The 21,605-nt window shown below is 40.2% G+C and overlaps 1 protein-coding gene across 1 annotated transcript in view; it reads left to right on the top strand.

Annotated features, from left to right (window-relative positions):
• Positions 1-395: 395 nt before the first annotated feature.
• The window catches only part of LPGAT1 (lysophosphatidylglycerol acyltransferase 1), a 54,205-nt gene continuing 32,995 nt past the window's right edge, over positions 396-21,605 (top strand). Inside the window, exon 1 of the mRNA XM_062489278.1 lies at positions 396-633. Within this exon, the coding sequence (XP_062345262.1) occupies positions 396-633 (238 nt within the window). The remainder of the gene's footprint in view (positions 634-21,605) is intronic.

Raw genomic sequence — 21,605 nt, 5'->3', positions numbered from 1 at the left:
GCCCGGGCTCCTGTCAGCCGCGCCGGGGCGGGGGCGAGGCCGCCGGCAGCCGCCGTAACGCCCGCCGCCTTTTCGGGGAGGGGGAGATGGAGAGCGGCCGGGAGCACGCGTGTGTGCCCCGCCAGGAGCGCGGGCTGGCGGCTCCCGGAGCCCGGGGACGGAGGCGGCGCCGGCCGGAGCCCCCGTGCCCCCGGGGCGGGGGTCGCTGCCTGCCCGGTGACTCACGGCCGAGGCGGGAGCGGGCCGGGGCCGGGGCCGTGCCGGCGCCTCGCCCCGCTGGGCGAGCGCTACCTGTGCCGCCTTGTTTTGGCTGTCCCCGCTCGGCGAGCGCTACCTGTGCCACCTTGTTCTCCCTCTGCCCGCAGGACGGTCCCGAGCCCTCCGCTGCGAAGAGCATGGCCGTGACTCTAGAGCAGGCCCAGAGGGTGGGCTATACCTGCCTGAAAGCACTCCTCAGGTTCGCTTTTATGGTCGCCAATAACCTGGTTGCTATTCCGTCCTACGTCTTGTATTTAATTGTGCTGCAGCCTCTCCGAATATTGGACAGTAAAAGCTTCTGGTATATCGAAGGAGTGTTGTTTAAATGGCTTTTAGCTATGGTGGCTTCCTGGGGCTGGTGGGCAGGATACACAGGTAAGAATGTCTTACTAATTTACAACATACTAATACGTTAAGAGACTGTTTTCATAAGGGGATGTATAGGGGAGTATCTGAATACATAGATATGCAGGATGTTCTTCTTTGAGGTGTCACACACAGATGTGTTTCTGGGTTGAGATGCTATGTACTGAAACATTTTTTAAATAATTGCTAGAAACTTTATATGTTTTAAGTGGTTTGCAGTCAGTATTTGTCCTAGGAAAATGGGAAATATGACTTCTCCTTAGTATCTTGATCACGTTATTTTAGTGTTTCATGAAGAAGGTACATCTCTTCTAAAGAGAGTTGATTCGTATTGCGCATGTAGCTGGTAGAACTAAACTTTTCTTATATTAAGTGTGTGCATCTTTAAATCATATCCCCTTAGAAATACCAGGAGACAAGATTAAGAAGTTTGACACGAAGCTTTTGTCAGAAGAGTAGGTCTTCTATTCCTTGCAACAGCGACTGTCTTTTCTGCCGTCTCAGAAGGGAGGGAGACAGAGGGAACCTCTTTCATTCAAGCAGTGATACAGAATATTTCTCAACCGTATGACTCCTCATTTACTGTTAGCAGAGCTAATTACAGTATCTGTAGGTTTTTTCCCTCTGCATGCTTGCTTTGTGGTTATTACTGAACTTGTTTTTGCTCGTTTAGTATTCATAGGCTCATCAAGGCGATGGACTGAACTGAAATATTAAGGAAGGCTCTGGTCTTGTCCTCGAATGCACTGGCTTTCATCCTAGCTACTGCATTTTGTGCAAAAAACAGCCATCAGTTCTTTGTGTGTGCTTTGGTAAGGGAAGAAATGAATCTACTGAGTGAAAAGTATGGGCAGCTCTCCTAAAGTTCTTTCCTTCTCTTCTGCCCAGGCTGCACCTGCAGGTCTTGTGTAAACAAGAAAAACAAGGAATGGCAGCACACAGCTCTGGAGTCTGGTCAGACTCCTGATTAGTCAGAAAGTCAGTGTTGACCCAGGTGGATTCTTGTTAGGCAACGAGAGCTGACGCCTCTGTGCCAGTGCGGCTTTTTGGTACCCTGTCGTGTGCCTTTCCAGGATGCACAAAAGTTTCTGTGGATACTCTAGGTGAGCTTCCCGTTCTTCTTAAGGAGATGGTGGCAGCAGCAGCAGCAAGCTAGACTCTGATCTGTTGGGCTAGAGCTGTCGCAACGTTGCACTGCTTCAAAACTGCCTTGCCTGGTACAGCTCAAGCTTATCCAGATATGCTGTTTAAAAACCTTTTTATATGTTTGCTCATTAAAAGAAGTCCACATAGTGTTTGCAGTGGCAGGTACACTTGTAAAAGTCTGCTTTATGTCGCAAATTGCAAAGGCCTTCCAGAAGGAAGGATTGACTTTCAAGGTGTCTTGTGTATTATTAATTGGAAATGGGAAAGTTTATGGACGTAACGGTGATGTTAAAGTCATATAGCTCACGACCCCGAGGATTCACTGTGTGTACTGAATGTGCTGGTTAAAATTCATTGTCCCATGACAATTTTTGAAAGCTATTTCCTCAGGGTAGTTTTACTGCTGACTGCAGAACTGTGTGGTTTCTTTTGCCTCTTGCTTGGAAGGTGGTCTTAGCATGATCTGCATTTCCTAGAGTCTTCCTGAAGCATCTCTTTGTTAGTGTTGCTGATGTATCGTGACAAATTGAAATAATTTGTTTTACAGTCTTGAAATGTCTTAGTATATTTGTTTGAAGTATTTACAAACTGCTATTCCGAAGTGTTTTGTGGGATGGTGTATGGGTAAGGAGGCCCTTCTTTTTGCTTTTCACTATGAAGCATGGCTTTTGGGGAGGATTTTGAGCAAATGCTTGTGTGAAAGTTTAGTTTAAATGCATTTTATTGTACATGAAGGTGTTAACATGTTTTATACTGAAATTATATTAATTAGCAAGAACAGCTTATTTCTTTGTCCTTTCTTTAACCTCATCACCACTCACTACCACTTGCAGAACAAACGTGGAAAGTCTCTCATTCTGACTTCAACATAAGCAGACAGCATAATCCTTGTGTCTTTTTTCAGATTAATAGATTCATAAAAAAAAGCTGCCACTAGGTCCCCTGTTTTTTATACAGTATTACATAAGTAACTCAGAACTGAAATACTGCTTTATTAGAGTTGGTGTCCAAGACTTGCTGTGGTGTGCCTGAAAGAGACACTGCTCTGGAATTCTTCTGTTTTAAATTCCAAAAAACTAAGTCAAAGGTAGGCTTCAGTATGTTCTGTCTTTGCAAAACTAAATACAAGATAGCAGGTATACTTGGGTTCATTGAAAAGAGTAAGGTTTTTTCTTTTGAGTAGCAGGTGAAGGGTTTTGTTGTTGGTTTGTTCGTCTCTAAGAGGGTAAGCAGATAAATAAATTTACTTGCCTTTTAATTGGAGGGAGTGGTCTGCTTCACTTGCGTTGCAAGTATGTTTTAGTTCTTTAGTTTATTTATTTTTTCCCTTTCCAAGCTTGGATTGTTTCTTGGGTAAGAAGCAACATTTGTAATTAGGGACTTAAACTCAGCCTGCAAAATAGATTCAGGGCGGACTTTTTTTGCTCCTGTAATTTGTGTGTAATGTGTAGGAGAAAGCTTGACACCAGATGAAGAGAATATGGTGAGTGCTAGCTTATCCTTCTGGGCTTTGCTGCTGTTGCATAATTGCTGGTATATTTTATTGAATGTAGCTGGAAGAGCTGAGGAAGAACTCCTGAACTGTGTCTGCCCTTCTCTTCCTCTCCCTTGTCTAAACCTGGAAGTTTTTGTTAGCATCATAGAGGATTTTCGACAGAAATTACCTGATCTGTGTCTTTATCAGTAGCTCTGATCTGTGCTTTTTGATAAATGTAGGTGTTTCTGTTTGCAGATGCACTTGATATTATGTAAAGAGATAGCATATGACTGGACAAGCAAAATAAAGAAAGGACTGGGAAGAGAAATTGTAAAGGTCACTCTCCTCTCCCTAATCTTTTTCTTCTTAAGACAAAGGTATGAGAGAGAACTTGTGCGTAATTGGTTTACTTTGATTTTTAAAGGGCAGAGTATGATAAGTATCTCTGTTGTTCTCTTGCGTTCCATAGGGGTTCTCACAAAAATGAAAACTGAGTATCTTCTTATGAAGAGCATACAGACAGTCTAGTAATGTTATTTTATTTGTATGTGATTTCAGAAAGGTTTTCTTACAACTCTTCCAAATTTTCTTCTTTTAAAAAGCTTTTTTAATAAATGCATTGCTCTTGCAGGAGCTGTTCAGCCAGGGCACTTGGAATGTGCATATTAGGGTGATTTGAAAGGCACCTTTGAATAATAGTTCTAAATATTTTCCTGCATTTGTTGGAAGATGCATTCTAAAAAAAGCAAACACAAGAGTGCTTGATCCTTTGTTGGCAAGTACCTTTTCCCCCGTACTATAATTTGTCATTTAACATATGAGTACACCAGATAGCACTAAATATTGCAGTAGATGGGAGATGGAGCATATCTGTGGTGGTGAATTTCTGATGACCTTTTGCTCACCTACAAAACTGGTTTTAAAGCAATCATCTTACAGATTTCATCTTCTTTAGTCAAGTATTGCAGACTAAGTGTAATATCCATATACCTAATCAAATCACCAGAAACAGGACTGCTAGAGAGAAGCTTGCTTAGTTAATTACACTTAAACTGAGTGTTCTGTTGCCTTTCATGCTGTCTGAATGCGGGAGTTGGTGGGAGTGTGTGATGAGGTTGTTGCAGTATTGCAATGAGGAGTCTCTAGGCCAGCAGAGTAATCAGCTGGCAGTGCAGTGCTGCCACTTAGGATGCTCATGTTGTGCTCCAGGCAGCTCAGTCCCACCAGTAGGGCACAGTGGAGGGTGAATGTCTTCTGTCTGCAGCAATCATCAGCTCTGTTCTCAGCACCAGGGCAGAGAGGACCTGGGCTCTGCAGGCTTGTGTGCACCTGGGGAGGGGGTTTTCTTCCTGAACTGTGCCTGGAGTATTTCATACTGCAGCAGCAAAGAGGACACCTTGACAAAACCTTGTATTTCAACCACTCAGTCAGTGACACACAGAGTCTTGTAATGTTGGGTAGGTCAGTGGGCTGTGAGCAGGTGGAAGAGAGTTATGCTCCTGTTACCACACACTAACAACTCTTAGTGCTGTGACTATGCTTGCTGGTATAATGATGCAGTGCTTAATTAAAAGTGAACCAGTCCTATGGCGTTACTGTTCTGTGTCAGCCAGGATGGTGACTAATTTTAAAGAGTGTCTGTAAGAATTGTCAGGTTTTGTCAAGTGAGGAGAATTTCTTCCTTCTCCATTCAGCCAAGTAAAGGAAAGCGGAGATTGAGATTTTGATTTTTAATTGTCCCCATCTCCTCTCCTCCCAAATGATTTAGCTTTTGTTGGCTGATTTATATATCTCATTAGGATGTGACCACTTTATAGTCTTTTCAGCAGTCATACTTTTTTATTCCTTTGAATGCAAAATCTTTTTTCCATTTTATCAGTCAACAGCCTTAATTCCTCTAATCTTCTAAGAATGCAAATATTTTTATCTTCCAGAGCTGCAAAAGATACAGGTGGAGTTGCTGTGACAACACTTCCTCGGTGCAGACAACATTTGCTGTCTGTGCTGCTTCTGGTGACAGGTTGGCCCCTCTTCTCAAGCAGGAAGTGCAGCAGAAGCTGAAGGACAGCAGATGAGATAAAGTAAATTCTTTGTCCCATATAAGGCAGGCAGTGTTATTTCAGGAGACCTATCTATGCCTCTTACTCTGCCATTGGTTCTACTCTGCTCGGTTCCTACAACATGATTTTTCACTGGCAGTATTTTGCTTTTGGGTCTGGTCGCTACTCTGAGGATTGGGCAGGGAGAGGCGCGGGGAAGCAACTTCTCATTTTGAGGTCAAGCAGTGTGTGAAATGGAGAAGGAAAATCGTTCTTGTTAACGTTTTCTTAGAATGTGCAGAAATACCTAATGTGACTCAGTAGATTTGGGTACCACACACAAACTTCTGGTTTATGCTGTGGGCATGCATTGAGTTTCTAGGCAATCTCTGACTTAAATGAAGCTTTCCCTGATAGGGAGTGTAGGTTATGCTGAGATCAAGCAGGACTTTTTGCATTCATTTTGTTGCTTGTAAGAGGAAGTTTGTGCTTACCTTTTGAGCTGTCTCGGTAAGAAGTCAGAGAGTTGAGTGAGGTGGGGACACTGGAGCTGTTTCCACCATGGCCTCAGAGCAAAAGGCCAGTGCAGTTTTGCGTAAGAGGAGCGAAGGTGTGCAGTGAACTTGGTGTCAAATTCTTTGTACATGTGATGTGTCTGTAGAGTGCTGTCCAAAGACCCTTGTCCTTTTCTAATGGCATGAGAAATCACATCAGGAAATCCCCATATCTCCTTTTGGGGGCATGGGTTACAACTACCATACTTCTTAGTAGTTCATCTAAGGCCAGCAAATGTAATCCAATGTGTCAAAAGCAGTAAAGCTTATAATTAATTTTTATTGTATCATTTCACTGTAAAGGGTCATTCCAAAAGATTAGATAATGAAATATTCTCTGAGGTTTTTTTTTTTGTTGTTGTTTTTTTTTCCAGAAAGCTGCTGCCTCCTGGCACAAAGCTTTGAATAAAAGCATACACTGTTGTTTTTGTTGTTTGTTGCTTTTAAAGTCCTTTTTAATTTTTGCTTGTTTGGGTTTTTTTTCTTCTCCTTTTTTTTAAAGCAGGTTAGTCTTGGTTTCACCTACTTTGGATAACAGAACTACTGCAAGCCTACCAAAGCATAGTAAAAGTGAAATTATTGATGAATACATATACAGAAGGGTGTGATTCTATAATTTTAAGTCCAGCAGTGGCTGTGGAATGCTTCTAAATTAGCTCATATGCTCACAGCTGAAGGAAAACAAACTTTTAGGAGTTCTGGGTTCCGTTCCTCCTTATGGCTGAGTTTGCTATTTTTAGCATGTATTTTTGTCCCCCCCCCCCCCCCCCCCCCTTAGTTATCTGGGCCTTTGTTTTTAGCATATCTATTCACATTAGTCTTCTAACTTCTTCCTTTATTACTGAAGGGATATAACTGAGAATACCTGAGAGATGTGTCTCTGCTCTCTTTACCTTTTCCTGTTCTTTTCCCCCATGGTAGGCTTTTAGGAACCCTGTGTAATAATTACAGGAAAGCTGTTGTCCAGCTCTGATTTGGACAAGCAAAATCTTAGAGAGTTAAATACTTTGTCCACAGATTCTTTGCAGTGAAATTTGTTTGCACTTGAACAGTGTCATCATGGGTATTGGAGCATGTCAGAGATGATGTCTTTATGTCAAAGATGCAGGGTTTTTTTTAACTCTTATTTAATGTAACTGTTCTAAAGCATGGGAGTTTTAGAGATTTTCAAGAAAGCTGGAGAAAAAAACTGAATGTTTAATGTGGAGAAGAAAACTTATTTTCTCTGAAGTTTTGTTCTGGGAAAATTACTTTTTTAGAATGAGGCTCAAACAGATTAACAGAATACATCACTTTCACTTTTTCTGTTGTGTGTGAGAGGGACAGAAAAGTCTTGCCAAAGGTTACTTCAGCAAGGTTTTACGGAGCTGAAAAATTGAAGAGTTGTGCAACTTTAATTAGAGAGGGTAGTTAGTAAATCCTTTATGGAATATAATCTTAGTGGTGTAACTCTCCAGTGTGAACTAAGCCAAAGTACAGCTCCAAGATATGTAATCCGTTCTTGTTTATTGGAGTGGGATGTAAACTCTGATGCTGAGGATGACATGTCAAATGCGTGATTGCACAGGCATGGAATTGCACTGCTCTTGCAGCCAGCATGGCTCAGATAATAGTCCAGCCACTTGTTGTGCAGTCACTGAAATAAATAAGGCTAATGTGTTTGCATTCCCAAAAATGTTCCATGACACCAGTGAGGGATTCTGTGTATGAGGCTGTTCTGTGTTTTTCCTCTCCCCCCACAAAGCATTTTGAGCATGGAGTGCCACAGAAGAAAGCCAGTCCCAGCCTTTCAGACTCGTCCTATCACTGCTTCAGTTTTATTGGCTGAATATTTAATGATGTGTGGTGATTTGGATCACAGCCAGCTCTGGCCAATGCTAAAACCACTCATCCAGCCCTTTTTTTGCTGGGTGATGTAGAAGTCCCTAACCCAGTTCCATTTGTGGGTGTGGTGAGAGAAAGGTACAAAAAGCAAAGACAAAGAGGCAGGAAATGCAGCTTTTGCTTGCAGCACCAGCTTTGGTGTATTTTAAAACTACTGCTTATGGCCTCAATTCAAGAGAGCAGTCCTATGCAGGATAGAGACTTAGTATGTGAATGTTACTGAAGTAGACTTCTTCATCTTTTCTTACTGTTTTCTTAACTGGTTGATGTAGTTTAGACTGGAAAAGTGCCTTCTGCCAAATTCTCTTAGAAAACTGGGCTTAGGGTGAGAACGAAGGACTAGGATAAACCGAAAACTAGTTCATAAAGAAATAAGGAGACCAGTGGTTCTGTTGCAGGCTCAGCAACGGGGTTTTCCTAAAGTTTTTTGTATGTACTATTTGAATTTGTCAGCTACAGAGACAGTTGTAGAAAACTTCAAAACCACTTAAGCTGCATGAATAGCCTACACAATGCAGAATTTGTTTGGTGTTGAACAATATAAAGTAATAAACATTAAAGTAAAGTAGCAGTTTAGGAAATAGATGAGTGTCATGGTGGAGAGCTTAGGGTAAGTTTTGTGCCAATGAACATACCTTCTGTTATAAAATACATAAATAACAGAATGGAGATAATACTAAAAAAAATATCAGTGGTTCACCTTCACAGTTCAGTAGTTTTGTCACAGTTATTCTAAAGCTATTGAAGAATTAAGACCTGTCTCTAAGAGGGTCATCAGCCTCATTAGTCCAGGCTGAAATCAAACCTGAACCATTTCACTCACATCTGAACTCAAAGTAGAACCAAATTGCACAACTCAGTGACTCTGTTTCCTGGGCAGAATAGAAAAGATTCAATCTCCTTGACTCTGTAAGGGAGAAGGGAATTTTTAGTGTCTCCATTAAAAGGTAGAACATTGCAAGTCTATGAGATTTAATAAGGCAGCAGTACCTTACTCTTTATTTTTTTCTTAAATACTTCCATTATACCTTTTCACAAATATTTTACCAGGTAATACCAATGGTGTTGCTTCTTTTGATTCATACAACATAACCATAAAACTTGTTTAAATGTTACAGTTCTAAAAGGTAAGAAATTGTCCCTTTTTAAGGAGTTTAATAGTTCATAGCTTAGAGACTCACCTCAGTTTTGTAATTTAAGTAAAGGAGGAGAGGAAAGATTAATAGCTTTATTACTGCTTCTCACTTATATGGAACTGAAAATAGAAGTGGTGTTCTAAGAGTAAGGGACTGAGCTGCTGCTGTTGGGGAGGACATGGGTTCAGGGAAATGGACTTTTTAGGACAGTGACTTAAGTGCTTGTGGGTCTGGGAGTTTTTTGGTGGCAAAAGGGTGGAGTTTGCCTGACTTCTCTTAAAATTTAGTTTAATTAGTTTTCTAACATCCTGTAGTTACAAGCATGTGGAGTTTCTGTGAGAGTCTGTAGTGTCTGTGTTTGCTTGCCAGAACTGGGGGGGAGAAAACTCCATCAGTATTAAGAACACATACTTTTGGTTAATTTAAGCATCAGTTATGTTTGAGCATTTAAGGTGGGCCATCGAACACTATTTTGATGTAATTTTATGATTTGGGTATTTATTACCCATGTAGATGAACGTGACCATGTTTAAGTATAGTTTCCTGATGAGATTAAGCTACTTGTTTAACAGCTATTCTTTCTGTCACCTCTCCCACACTTCTGATTTGCTTCTTTGCAAATCTGTCTGTGATTGACCAGATGGTTCTGGTTTCAGGCATAATTGTGTCCTTATGAGTTGTGTAAAAATTGACAGCTGAGTGGAGGAGAGAGACTCAAGTTTGTGCCTCAGCTGAGAGTAGTGCAGGCAGACTCAGCCATTGTATGTCTTATTTCACATCTGCTGCTTGTTCAAACAGTGCATCAATGATTCAGGGTTTGTCACAGTGCCAGCATATCTTGTCCATCCTTTTGGGGAGAAGGAGGTTAGACAGTGGGTTTTTGGGAAATCAGCATTTGTTACTTGTACTTTGGTAGCAACGCATTAACCTGGCAGTGGCAGATGGTGCTGGAAGCAGCATCCTTTCCTGTGGGGTGTAGTACACCTTGCTTATCATAGTCTTTTAGATCCAAAAGGCATATGCAGAAACCTCTTTACTCTTAATATTAGGGTAAAGGCTAACTGGTAAAAAGACTTTATATATTGAGCTTTCAATACCTTCTACTCTGTATTAAACAGAAGCTCATGTAGCCTGCTGAAAAAGAGAACTGGAAGGACATCAACCTGACTGAATCTCCATCCTGATTTTGACCAGAGTAGTGTTAATTTTTCCCTTAAAACCACATCAAACTCTCAAGACAGAGCAGTGATGCTCAAATTACTGTAGGCAGGTCAGAGTCAAAGAAAAAATTCAGTTGTGAATCTGACCCAGGGACGTGTAGAAACATGACGAGGTCAAAGTGTATTTGATTATATATGGAACAACCTGGGAGGGACCAGTGGTGTGGGTTGTAAGCAGCATGAGAGTCTGTCCAGAAGGGTTCTGTACCACTATTGCACCACTCTTGAAGGCATCACATTAGAAGTGTGGCCTCTTGAGTTTTGTATCTGAACCTGTCCTATTTTGATATGCATAAATATATATGGATGGCCTGGCACATCTCCAACTCCGATAGCTGCCAGTTTCCTTTCCAAATGCATTCTTCTTTCTTACGCATTTTTATTTCCTGTGGTTGTCTCTGGCACGAAATTCAGTTGTTGTTGCTCCTGTCAACAGCGTTACTTGAAAATAAATAGAACCATAGCCTGTGTATACATTAATAGAGAGTGAAGGACCACTGAGGCTCAGTTTACATTTGTAAAAATGTTCCCAGATGCAGGCGTGGTTAATATAAAGGTCTGTTTAACCTCTTGCATGGAATGCATGACATAAAAATGAACAAATGAATATTTTTTGTATTTGAAACTCTTCCGTCTGTATTATCAAACCTAATGCTTTTGTCTTCTAATGTGGTAACAGAGGAAGGGAATGGGACAACAGCAAGGTCTGCCCAGGTAATTCTGTTGTCTTGGTTAACACGTCTCAAAACACTCAAGATCATTTGATGCCTATCTTGGGCTTCTGGAGTTTGACGAGATTTCTCTGGGCTGGAGGAGCACTTCTGTTCATCTTCTCTTTAGAAGGGAGAAAATACTGAAACATAACTTTTTTTCCCCTTGATTGCTTACATTCTCTGATTTGTTTTAATATCCTACTGAGCTATAAAAGCTAAAATGCAGAGTTGAGTTCACATAACCACGGGTGGTGTTCACTGTGCGTCAGTGTAGGAAGGCAAAGGGTTATTTTGGGTGGCTGCTGTGGGAAGGAACCCTAGCAGGTGGCCTCCTCCCTTTTTTTCCAGTCCCATTACCACCCTTTCCTGATACTTTGCAAGAACTGTGTGGTAAATCTGGCTGTCTGGTCATTCACTGGATTTGATCTGAGGAAGTTTCTTTGAGCAAAGTATGGAGGATTTGGTTGGAAAGGTGGAATTTGATGTTTAAATGGTATTGACCAAAGCTCTTACTCTGTGGGAGTGCTAGACTTCTGTAGTCTGGCTAATATTTATTTTATCTTTTTGCCTAGTTTTCTTTTTGTTTGAAGAAAAAGTCATTTATAAGACTTGTGGCAAGAGTTTCAGGAGCAGAGTGAGCCACTGGTAGCCACAGATCATAACGAGTTGCATTTAAAGTGCTTACAGTGCCCATTGCTACCAACAGACTTACAAGTATTCACATTAATCATTTAATTGTAAAGTAGAAGTTTGAGAGTCATCATGTCTTCTTTCATTTGTTGCACCTTTCTATATTTGAAATGGAGAAGCCCATTTCCACAGTCTCTTTCACAATTCTGTTGTTCAACCCCTTTATGGGTGCTCTGCAGAGAAACTGCTCTGCACTGAAGTAGTTTTTAATTGAAGTACTCTGAAGTCTGTTCTTTTTCTTTTTTTATTCCCCAACATTTTTCTGCTGTCATTTTCACAGTTTGTTCCAAGTCTGCAGAAACTTGGTTTTTTTATTTGAGCTGTAGAATTGTTTTTTAATGTGAGGAGTGAAAAGAGAGGGAAAAAGAGAAGCCTCAATTACTGTCAGTGCAGCAACATATTTCACAATTTGAGCCCGAGTATTTAATTGAAAGGTGCATTTAATGCTGGTCTGTGCACCAAAGATGAAGGATAGGTATTGGAATCATCCAGTCAGAATGTTTGAATAAATTTGTTTCTGGAGAGTGACCATTTTATGTTAGTAGGAAGTACTACTGAAGTTCCAAATAGCGTCTGCCACAAATCCAAGGTACTTCTTGCAGTTGTCAGCAGGTGTAAGAGGATTGTTTATTTTGTAATAGAAACAGATGCCAGAGAGCTAAACTTCTTGTAAAATTAGGAACGGTAAACTTTCTGCTGCTGCTTTGAGGCACATCAGCTAGAATAATATAAAGAGAGGCTGCTTTTTCCTGCTAATTACTTAATTTGTGATAGCCTGACTATGCCATTAAAGGTGTTACTTCTGAAGTTGTGATGGGCTTCTGCTTACTGTCAACCTGAGACCTGGCCACACACTTAATTCTTAAAAGTTGCTGAACTGGTATAGGATAACCTGGGGCAAATTTAATAAGAGGTTTTGTTCTCTTGAATCATTTGTTGTGTCATACCAACAAAAGTAATACTTAAGTTCCCAGTTAGAATTGGTGTCATACACATTCCAGCATGCTTTTTAGTCTTACTGTGGCCTCTTGTTTTAGTAATGGAATTTGCATAAACAGAAACATAAAACTAAATATAGGAATTTGCTGTTATATTTATTTGCATCATTAGCTTCTAATTGGTTTATGATTAAATTATTTAATTACATTAGTGGTAACTGAACATCATTTCTCCCAGCCTTTATAAAATCCATTATTTGGAAAAAATTAACCTGGTATCTAACAAGTCTGAGGGACAGTGTTTTCACAGTTCTTGTTCATGTTACAGCTTGTTGTAAAGACTGTTATTTTAGCATGGATGTGAAGTTTTTTAAAGTCCTTGAAACATAATGGTGGAAACATTTAAAGTTTCTCTTAAAAGGTTTATCCTTCTTTCTTGCATCTGTATCCAGTTATTTTTTGATTCTTTGTAGGCCTTTCGGTTTTTTTAAGTGTCCCCTTCCAGGCTGCCGCTTGAGTATGTCCAGTGCCTGGGTGTGTTCTGTACTATATGGCCACACTATCCCTCTGGAACTGGAGGGTGGCACAGAGCTGTGTGGGTGAAGTGAATATTGCTGCAGCTGTTGATTAGTAGCCAGCTTTATGGCTTGAGGATATTGATTTTCAGATTATGCTGCATCTGCATTCTCAGTGCAGGTGTGAGCATTCAGGTGCTCAGTAGCTGTTTGTTCTGTCCAGACTTGACTAAGTTGAAAAGGTTTAGATGGTCAGTGTCCTTCAAGTGGAGACAAGCTACTCAGTTCTGAAGTCACTGTAAGGAGACAATGAATAAATGCACAGAAAGGCCTTTTGCCTTTCCCATGTAGGCTGTTTAACCAAGATAATCTAAAAGTGAAGGGTTTTCCAAATAGTTCTGGCACTACTTCTGTGTGGTGATTATTAATACTGGACAATGAGCTGGGCTGAAAAACATCAGCTGTGTAACAAGACATCATCATGTCTTGTGGTAACTTAGGAGAGAACTGAAGAATATGGAGACGTAACTGCAAGGTGTCAACTTGGTTTAGGTAAACAGAAGGTGATGATCAGAGCTGGGGTATAGGGGTGGTCTTACCATAGTTAGAATCTTGACTTCCAGTAATAGTATCGTGTTCTTGATTTGAACCTTCAGCCAGTGATTAAAGTCATGCAGTTTGCTTCAATGAGGAGGAAAAGCAGATTAAGATCTGGTTTTGTTTGTTTGCATTTAATCAGTATGACTTATTTAAAGGATATATGAAATACCATGTTCTTCAGAGCCCAGCTGATTTGAACACTGAGAAAATGGTTTCCTTGCTTAGTAATGAGAGTTTTATTTTAATGTAGCTTGGATTTTGAAAAGCATGGTCTTAGTCCTTAACTGTTGTCATTCTGGCAGCTTTCCTTGTACCCTCTTGCTGTAACCCTTGCCTGCACCTGATCCCAGTGGTGCAGTTCAGAGCTAAGCAATTGAATGCTTGGGGGCTGATCAGGCCTTTTCACCATGCTATTAATTAGGGTTTATATGTGGGGAGAGATGAATGCAAACTCTCACCTGGAGTTTCAGGCAAGTTCCACATCTTGCATAAAGAAAAAGCAATGTTTGCTCACTTCCAGTCTGATTGCAGTTTCCTGATTCCTGTATTTCATAAACCTTAAGGCCCTTGAGAAATTTTCATGGGTACCAGAAAACCCTTGATGAGTTACCTCTCTTAACTATTATGTAAGTGCAGTAATATAGCTGTGTTTTATCAGTTTCCTATGAGAAATTGCTTTCTCTCTTCTTGCAACCCAGTGACGGTTTTCTGCATTTTGTCTTTTACTTCAAAGTACCTCTTGTGTAGTGCTCTGAAAAGTTTGTGGTCCCAAATCATACAGTAACTTAAAACTTTCTGTTAAAAATGTGAGACTTAGAGCGAGTGTTTTTTTCATCGCTGGCCACCCTCTCCAGACCCTCGTGGAATACATAACAACTAAATTTGGCTGAGTTCTGCTGTCCCCAGAAAGACTTGGTATAGTGGCTTGGGATATTTGTTGCAACATTGCTGCATATGTCATAATTTCTACAGCTGTGTTTTTTTGGGAAAAACATCTGAAAAACTTCAAGATGCCCTGATTTCCTTGTTATTATATTGGGAACTTGCAATCTGCAAATATTAAAAGGAGAGGAAATGGCCATCTCTTCCTGGGCAGGTTCATTGCTATCTGCCACCAGTTACTTACTCTTTAAAGCCCTATTTTCAGCTGGGCTGACTGGAGGATCTAGATTAAGTGGGAGCAGAATTTTCTGTATGGCTGGAACTGTGGCTTTCAAAGCACTTCAACTCTTCCCTCCCCCCCAAGAGTAAACCAGCAATTTTTGCAGAACTTTGTAGTGGTAGAGGTTGTTCCCTCTTAAGTAACAATGAAAATTTTATATAGTCTTTATCCGGATTTGATTTTCAGCATTTCATCAGTTGTCAGTGAATATACTTAAAATTTCTGTAATAAATTCCTTCAAGTCTTATGTATTGCTCCCAGAAGCAACCAGAATCTGTCTACTTCAAAAGCAGAAAAATGTAGTGTGGATTGCATCCACCTATTTATCTATCAATGGTAATAGATGATTCTTATCTTTATTTCTTTGTAGCCATTACACTCTGCTTATGTTTTATTTTCTTTTTGAAAAAGCATTATAGATTTTTCCAAATTATTTGTTTAAAGCCTGGCTTTTGCCTTGCAAATGCAAGTACAGTGAGTCTTTGTACAGTTTCCCTATTACTTATATTATTCTGGACTACACAGTGCAGGCCCCATTTCTGTTATACAAAGAAAAAAATTTGATCCCTAACAGAGTCCTGCAGTATGCACCTCTGCAGAAGCAGCTGAAGAGTTGGATAGGAGTTGTGGGAGTGCTGTGTTCCTGTACAGTGACTTATTGGTTATTAGTTTTGACCAGCTTGTTCTAGGCTGACCAGTTTACATCAGGATTCTCAGAGTGAACAGCTGAGGCTGCAAAGCAAGTTTCAGCCTTTCCCCCACTTTGAAAGAGAGTTCTCTCTCTGGAGGAAACAGGCCTGCAATTTCACAAGTAATTTGTTCTGCTTAGACCATTATCCTAGTGGGATTTTTCACACATTTGGTTTGGATATACTGTTTTTTGGTGTTGATGACACAATCTGAAATGTATCCCTTTACTTTAGGGCAGAAAACCTTGGCTCTCTTTTCTGGGCATTGTCTCCCCTGGGACCTGACTGGGTTTTGTCTGACTGCATTAGTCCTATTAGCTTTTTAATATCTATGTATTTATCTACATTTAATATTAGCTTTTGAGTATCTGTTAGCTTTTTAAGTCTGTATGATGTGTTAGCTGTATTTTTTGTGCCACCTTAACAAGAGGCACGAGAAGTACTTTATGAATGAGGTTTTTTGGCATCATGGAGAGTTTCACATCTGGAAAGACAAGCAGCAGGATCAAATTAGTAATGCATACCATTGCTAGTGACTCAGAAGGAAACTGTAGTAATGGTACTGTAGTTTTTGGTACTGCCTCTGGGTAATTTCTGCTGTCTAGTCAGTTGATTCTGCAAAGACAGCTCAGGTTATTGCTAGGATGCAGTGCTTTAACTGTGACAGAGGGTGTGTTTGCAGACTGCTCTCTTAGGGAGAAAACAGTTTCTTTGATTTGCTTTCCCCAAACAAATCCAAAGCCCACTAAAATTTAAGCAGCTGTCACCCTATCCCTGCCTAAATAGTGGCTCTGTAGTCTCTGTGACACATGACAACAAATATTTTTGTACCAAGGATGTTTAACGTTCTGTTGTGCATAAGCTTACAAAAAAAGAGTGGAGAGGTTGCAGGTTTTTAGCATGTTCTAAACATGTTATTTAAAAAAAAAAACAACTCTACACTTTGCTGTGCTGTAGAGAGCACAACATACCTAAGAAGTTTGTTTCAAAAAGAAATTCACAGCAATTTTGAAGGTAACCTGGGTGACTTGTACTGGTTATGCTTTTCTTGTTGGGCCAACCAGACTTGCTCAGCAGGTCTTCCATTGTAGCAAACCACAGTTCTGTAAAGATTCATCCTGGTTCAGCTGGTACTTGCTGCCCCATCATACCATCTTCTGATAACCCTGATTGTGCTGGCTTGCCCCTTCTATTTTTTTTTTCCACCAGCATAGATTGTCCCATGATGTTGCAGTGACTCTTCTGCTTCTCGAGTGTAAGAGCAACTTAGGTAACTATTTTAGATAAATATATTGGGTAAAGATAATAAGGGAAATAATTGGGACCTTCCTACTTTACCTGCTGGGGTTTTTTGTTTACTTGTTACTGCTCTTAAGTTTTGTGTTTGAGTAGGTGTCACTAGCTATATCTGAGTATTAGGCAGTAATTTGAATATCTTGGTATTTGAGTAACTTAAAGTAGCTCAGTTTCAGTCTCACTGCTTATATTGTTATGTTTATCATGCAGAAACAGAAACCTCAACAGAGGAGTTCACTTTTCCATAATATAGCTAAAGACAAAAATATGTAAATTAAGATCTTCAGGTGAAGATATCAAGACTTCCTAGCAGTTTACACAGTGGCTTATTCTGGCTAAAATGCATTGTTTCCTCAAGCTTCTGGAGTTGGTCCTACTTTTTTGCCTGAGTTTGGTGATTCTAAATGAATCATACTTTGCTTCTTTCATATTAAGAATTGGACTGTCTTTCAGATTTATGTCTTTACTGCAGCTCTGCAGCAGTAAGACAGAAAAACATTGCCAGTTTTTATTTGAACATGTGCTTTGTGATTGTAAAAGCTGTTCCTTCTCATGCTGCAGGATGAAGTTGTAGGTTTTGTTGTAGCTGTACATATCCACTAAGAGAGTTCTGTTATCACTGTTTTTTCTCCTGGTATCAGGCTGTCGGAATTGTTCAGGTTGGAAAGTACTTCTGAGGATCATATAGCTCAAAGCAAGGTCAGTTAGAACAAGTTGCATGGGTTCATGTCCTCTCAGGGTTTGATCAGCTCCAAGGATGGGCATTTCACAAGCTCATTGTGCAACCTGGAAACAGACTATAGTAAAAATGCTTTGGTTGTTGGGGTTTTTTTGTCTTGTGTTGAAGTGGGATATCCTTTATTTTTTTATTTGTTCCTATTACCTCTCAAGCTGTCACTGGACATTGCAGGGAAGAGTCTGGTTAAGTCATCTTTACACCTCTCTCTGTGCTCCTGCCAGGTGCTGACACAGGGGTACTTGGGTCTGAAGCCTTTTGTTCTTCAGGCTGAACAGTCCCAGTTCCCTCAACTTCTTTTCCTATGAAAGATGCTCTGGTCCCTTAATCATCTCAGTGGTTCTTTGTTGTGGTTTAACCCCAGCCACCCCCCAAGCCCCACACAGCTGCTGGGTTGCTCCCCCCCAAGCAGGATCTGTCAGAGAATTGAAAGTAAAAGTGAGAAAACCCATGGGTTGAAGCAAATGCAGTTTAATAGGGAAAGCAAAAGCTGGGCACACAAGCAGAGAAAAACAAGGAAGGCTTTCTCCCCTTCCCCATGGCAGGGAGGTGTTCAGCCATCCCTGAGAAAGCAGGGCTCCATCACACAAGTGTTTGCTTGGGAAGATGGGCACCATCACCCCAAACATCCTGCTTTTCTTCCCTCTTCCCACCACTTTGTATACTGAGCATGAAATCATGTGGTAATTTCTGACTGTAATCCAGGAGGGAACAAGCTCTCCACCTCATGTAGCAGATGGGGTTTTTTTTTATAAGTAACAGTAGTTTTTAAAGTGAAAATAAAGACAAAAGCACTGTATCACTTTTTTTCCTGCCTGTTGGTGTTTGCTGAGTCAGACCCTGTTTGCCAGCTCTGTTCCTGCTTGCTTAGTGGCACAGCAGTAGTGATGGGGCAGATGAGCATGGGTAAAGTACTGTAGCACCCTGCTGGGTTGAAGTTGTTATTAAAAATACAGAGCCTTAGCTAACTGTTATTTTCTTGAAAGGGTGATAAGGGTAACAATAATAGGAAGATGTGTATTTGTAACATATTTTCCTTACCTAGAAGTACTGGCATGTTTTTTACTAGAGAAAACCAACACTCTTTCCTCCTCTCCTGTTCCTCTGTAGTACTTAACCTTTTGCAAAAAAGCATCCTGGAAATGTTGTAGTGGTGTTGTATTCCAGAATTGCTGCTTTTAAAGTAGCTTTTCTTTTTAATTCTAAAAAAGCCAGGCTGGTTTTCATAAAGCAGTCTTACAGATACAGTTTTCTTTTAGATTAGGATGTGTTTTGCATTGCAACCATAGTTAAATTACTGTAGTTTCAATATACAGTACACTGAAAAGGACTTCTACCAACCTAGGGTAGTCTGACGTTAAATATTCCCCTTGTTAAAAGCAGACATCAGTGTTAGAGGTGAAACCCTGAAATTTTGACACTTGCATTTTAAAACAATGGAAAAGTATTATGTGGCTTCAGTATTTAAAGTCACGTGCTTAATTAGTGAGAATCCTTTTCCACTTGTTAAAATTATTCTTGTGGATACAAGAGACAGAAATACAGGACCCCACAGCCTTGTCTGACAACAGGCCTAGTTAAGAAAGTGCTGACCTCTGTGATGAGAGATTGTCTGGGTGTTTCAGTCATTGTCTCTGACTTTGAACTTGAATCACGGAGTGCAGAGGGGTAAAAAAAAATGTATGCTTGGTTGTCGCTTAAAATTTTCAAATTCATACTCTCTTTAAGGAGGAGTAAAACATCTCTGGACCAGAATTCCATGGGACATTTTTTCATATGATAGATCTTGTGGTCAGTGATTGTCAAATGAGGTCCTTCTATTCAGAATCTCTTAGATATTTGTTTTATGAAAATATGATTCTTTGCTTCTGTCACTTAATGGTGTTAAAATTTTTTGGTCATCCCCAATGTTTAGAGGCTTTTGATGGGGAAAAGGCAAAACTTCATCTTTAGCTTACGTCCATTTTTTTGGTTTATGGTAATCTTAGAGACTGTCTTGCAGATTTTGTCTTTATTTCATGTTGGAAATAGACATTTTTGAACATAGGTTGACATAATTTCTTTCCACACTGTAACTGGGAATGACCAGAATGGTACAGGATGTCAGCTTTGCACATAAGCTGAAGTGGTGGCAGATAATCTGAAGTGTATTTACTCTTGGCTCAGGTTCACCTGCCTTTTTAGGACCTTGGTGATAGTGTGCTTCTAACTAGATAATTTTTTGTGTGCATGCTTTAAAACTTGTCATGTTAATTTTCAACTTTTAGGCCTGATCATTTGATTGCAGTGTCCCTTAATAACCTTTACTTGTGCTGATTTTTTATTTTTAAATACTCTTTAATCATGAGGAAAACTTGCCAGTCTACCCCACTGTTTTGCTTCTCCTTCTAGACTTCAAACAAGCTTTCCCCCCCTCCCTTGCCTATTATAACATCTGCAGTATGTAAGGTTTTAGAGCATCAGGATATTAGTTCATGAATGCATTGATGTTCTTCTAGTGGTTAATGTATTTTATCTGTCACTGGGGAGGAATGTGCTGTTCAGCCTGCTCCTTCTGTGAGTGCTCTGACTCATGAGTGTGAGGTACTTCAAAAGGATTTCAGCACTCCCATCTCCTTCTTTCAGTCTTGCAGTTGCTTTTCTAAGAATAGAAGCAGCAAAGCAGAGAGTGGAGTTCCTTCTCAGCTGCTACAGTTCATCACCACTATAGTCATGAAAGCTGACATCAGTGGCAATCTTCACATCTCACAGTTCCCATTTACCTGTGTGGCTGCAAACACTGTGGTTTGTACTACTCCTTGGGAGCAGGAACCACCATCTGCAGCTGGGCTTCCAATTTGGATGATCAAAACAATGAGCTGTGGGGCTTGGGTGCCTCTGCATTTCAAGCAGTGTTGTGGGAGCAGCATAAAATAACTGAGACGTCCAAAAAAATTGGAGGGTATGTCCTGTGCAAGATATGTTCCTGCAGTACTTGAGATATACTGGAACTCTTCCTTAAATATCTGCTGTGATTATAGCTTGTGTATTCTGACAGTATCTGTTAATTTTAAAAGCTTTCTCATCATATGAAGTGCTTGCCTAATACAACTGCAAAATGTAATCGTATTGCCAGTACTTAAGTCAGTGGAAGACGTTTGCTTCCTTGAAGGTGAGCTAAGGTTTTGCTGATTATTGATTCTCATTCATGTGTGGGTAAAAGGAGCCCTCTCTTCAGCCACGAGCGTCATCTCTTGTGCCAATGAATTATAGAACTCAAGTAAACTGTACCCATGAGGTCTTCAACGTGCACTCCAGGAAAATTAAGTCAGTCTTCAAAAGTAGTCATTGCTAGAGCCTGTTTCCACAAGGAACTGCCGTGCTTTAGGAAAAGCATGGTTCTTGAGTTGGTTAGAAAGGTGAGAGAGCCAGGGCATTTCTGTTATAATCGTCTCCTGTTTTTAATACTTCTGACTGTTGGTTAATTGAAGTAAGAGGGTGGGTTGAATTAGGGGATAAATACTACTAAAGTGCTCTTGTCTAGGAAGCAGATCTGACTTTAAACTGGAGAAGGAAGGAATGGAAGCTAAGAAGAACTGAGAGAAAAAAAAAAAAAGAATTAATGTTGTTTCGTACAATAAAGCGTAGAGGTGTGCAAAACGGTCACAAAAAACCAAAGATGGTAACTGGGATATCTTAAACCCAGCCTTGGTTTATTAACATATATTGGAGGAACAACCTCCCTTTATTTGCAGCCTTCTCTTCTCCGGATGCTGCTCCTACTCTGAATTTTCTGTTTCAAGTCTATTCCTTCATGAAAATAAACTGACTGCACTGGCAATTTTTCCCTTTATCATCATGAAATTCTGAATCAAGTTATCTGTAACGGATGCTCTTTTTGTTAGCAAAATCTGATTTGAAATTGCGTGTTCACAACCTAAAGATACAGATATTGTAATAGCCTTGAAATCAACAATACTTCTGTTAGGAAGGGTACATTCTTTAATGGAAGCAGGACAGTATGTTAAGTGAAGCCATGTTTAGTGAGATATGATCTTGTATGTATGTTCTTTCCCTCTTTTTCTGTGCTGTATTTTTACTCATCATCTGTGCCTCTTGTGTGCTGTTAAAAACAAGATATGAAATCTTCCTTGGCAGTAGGAATTTTGGAAGGAATGGGTGGGATAGGAAGAGCTATTTTTCTCTT

Source organism: Cinclus cinclus, chromosome 3 (genome assembly GCF_963662255.1).
Source record: "Cinclus cinclus chromosome 3, bCinCin1.1, whole genome shotgun sequence".
Lineage (NCBI taxonomy): Eukaryota > Metazoa > Chordata > Aves > Passeriformes > Cinclidae > Cinclus > Cinclus cinclus.
Note: the sequence above shows the minus strand (reverse complement) of the source record. Positions and strands in the feature narration are given on the sequence as shown.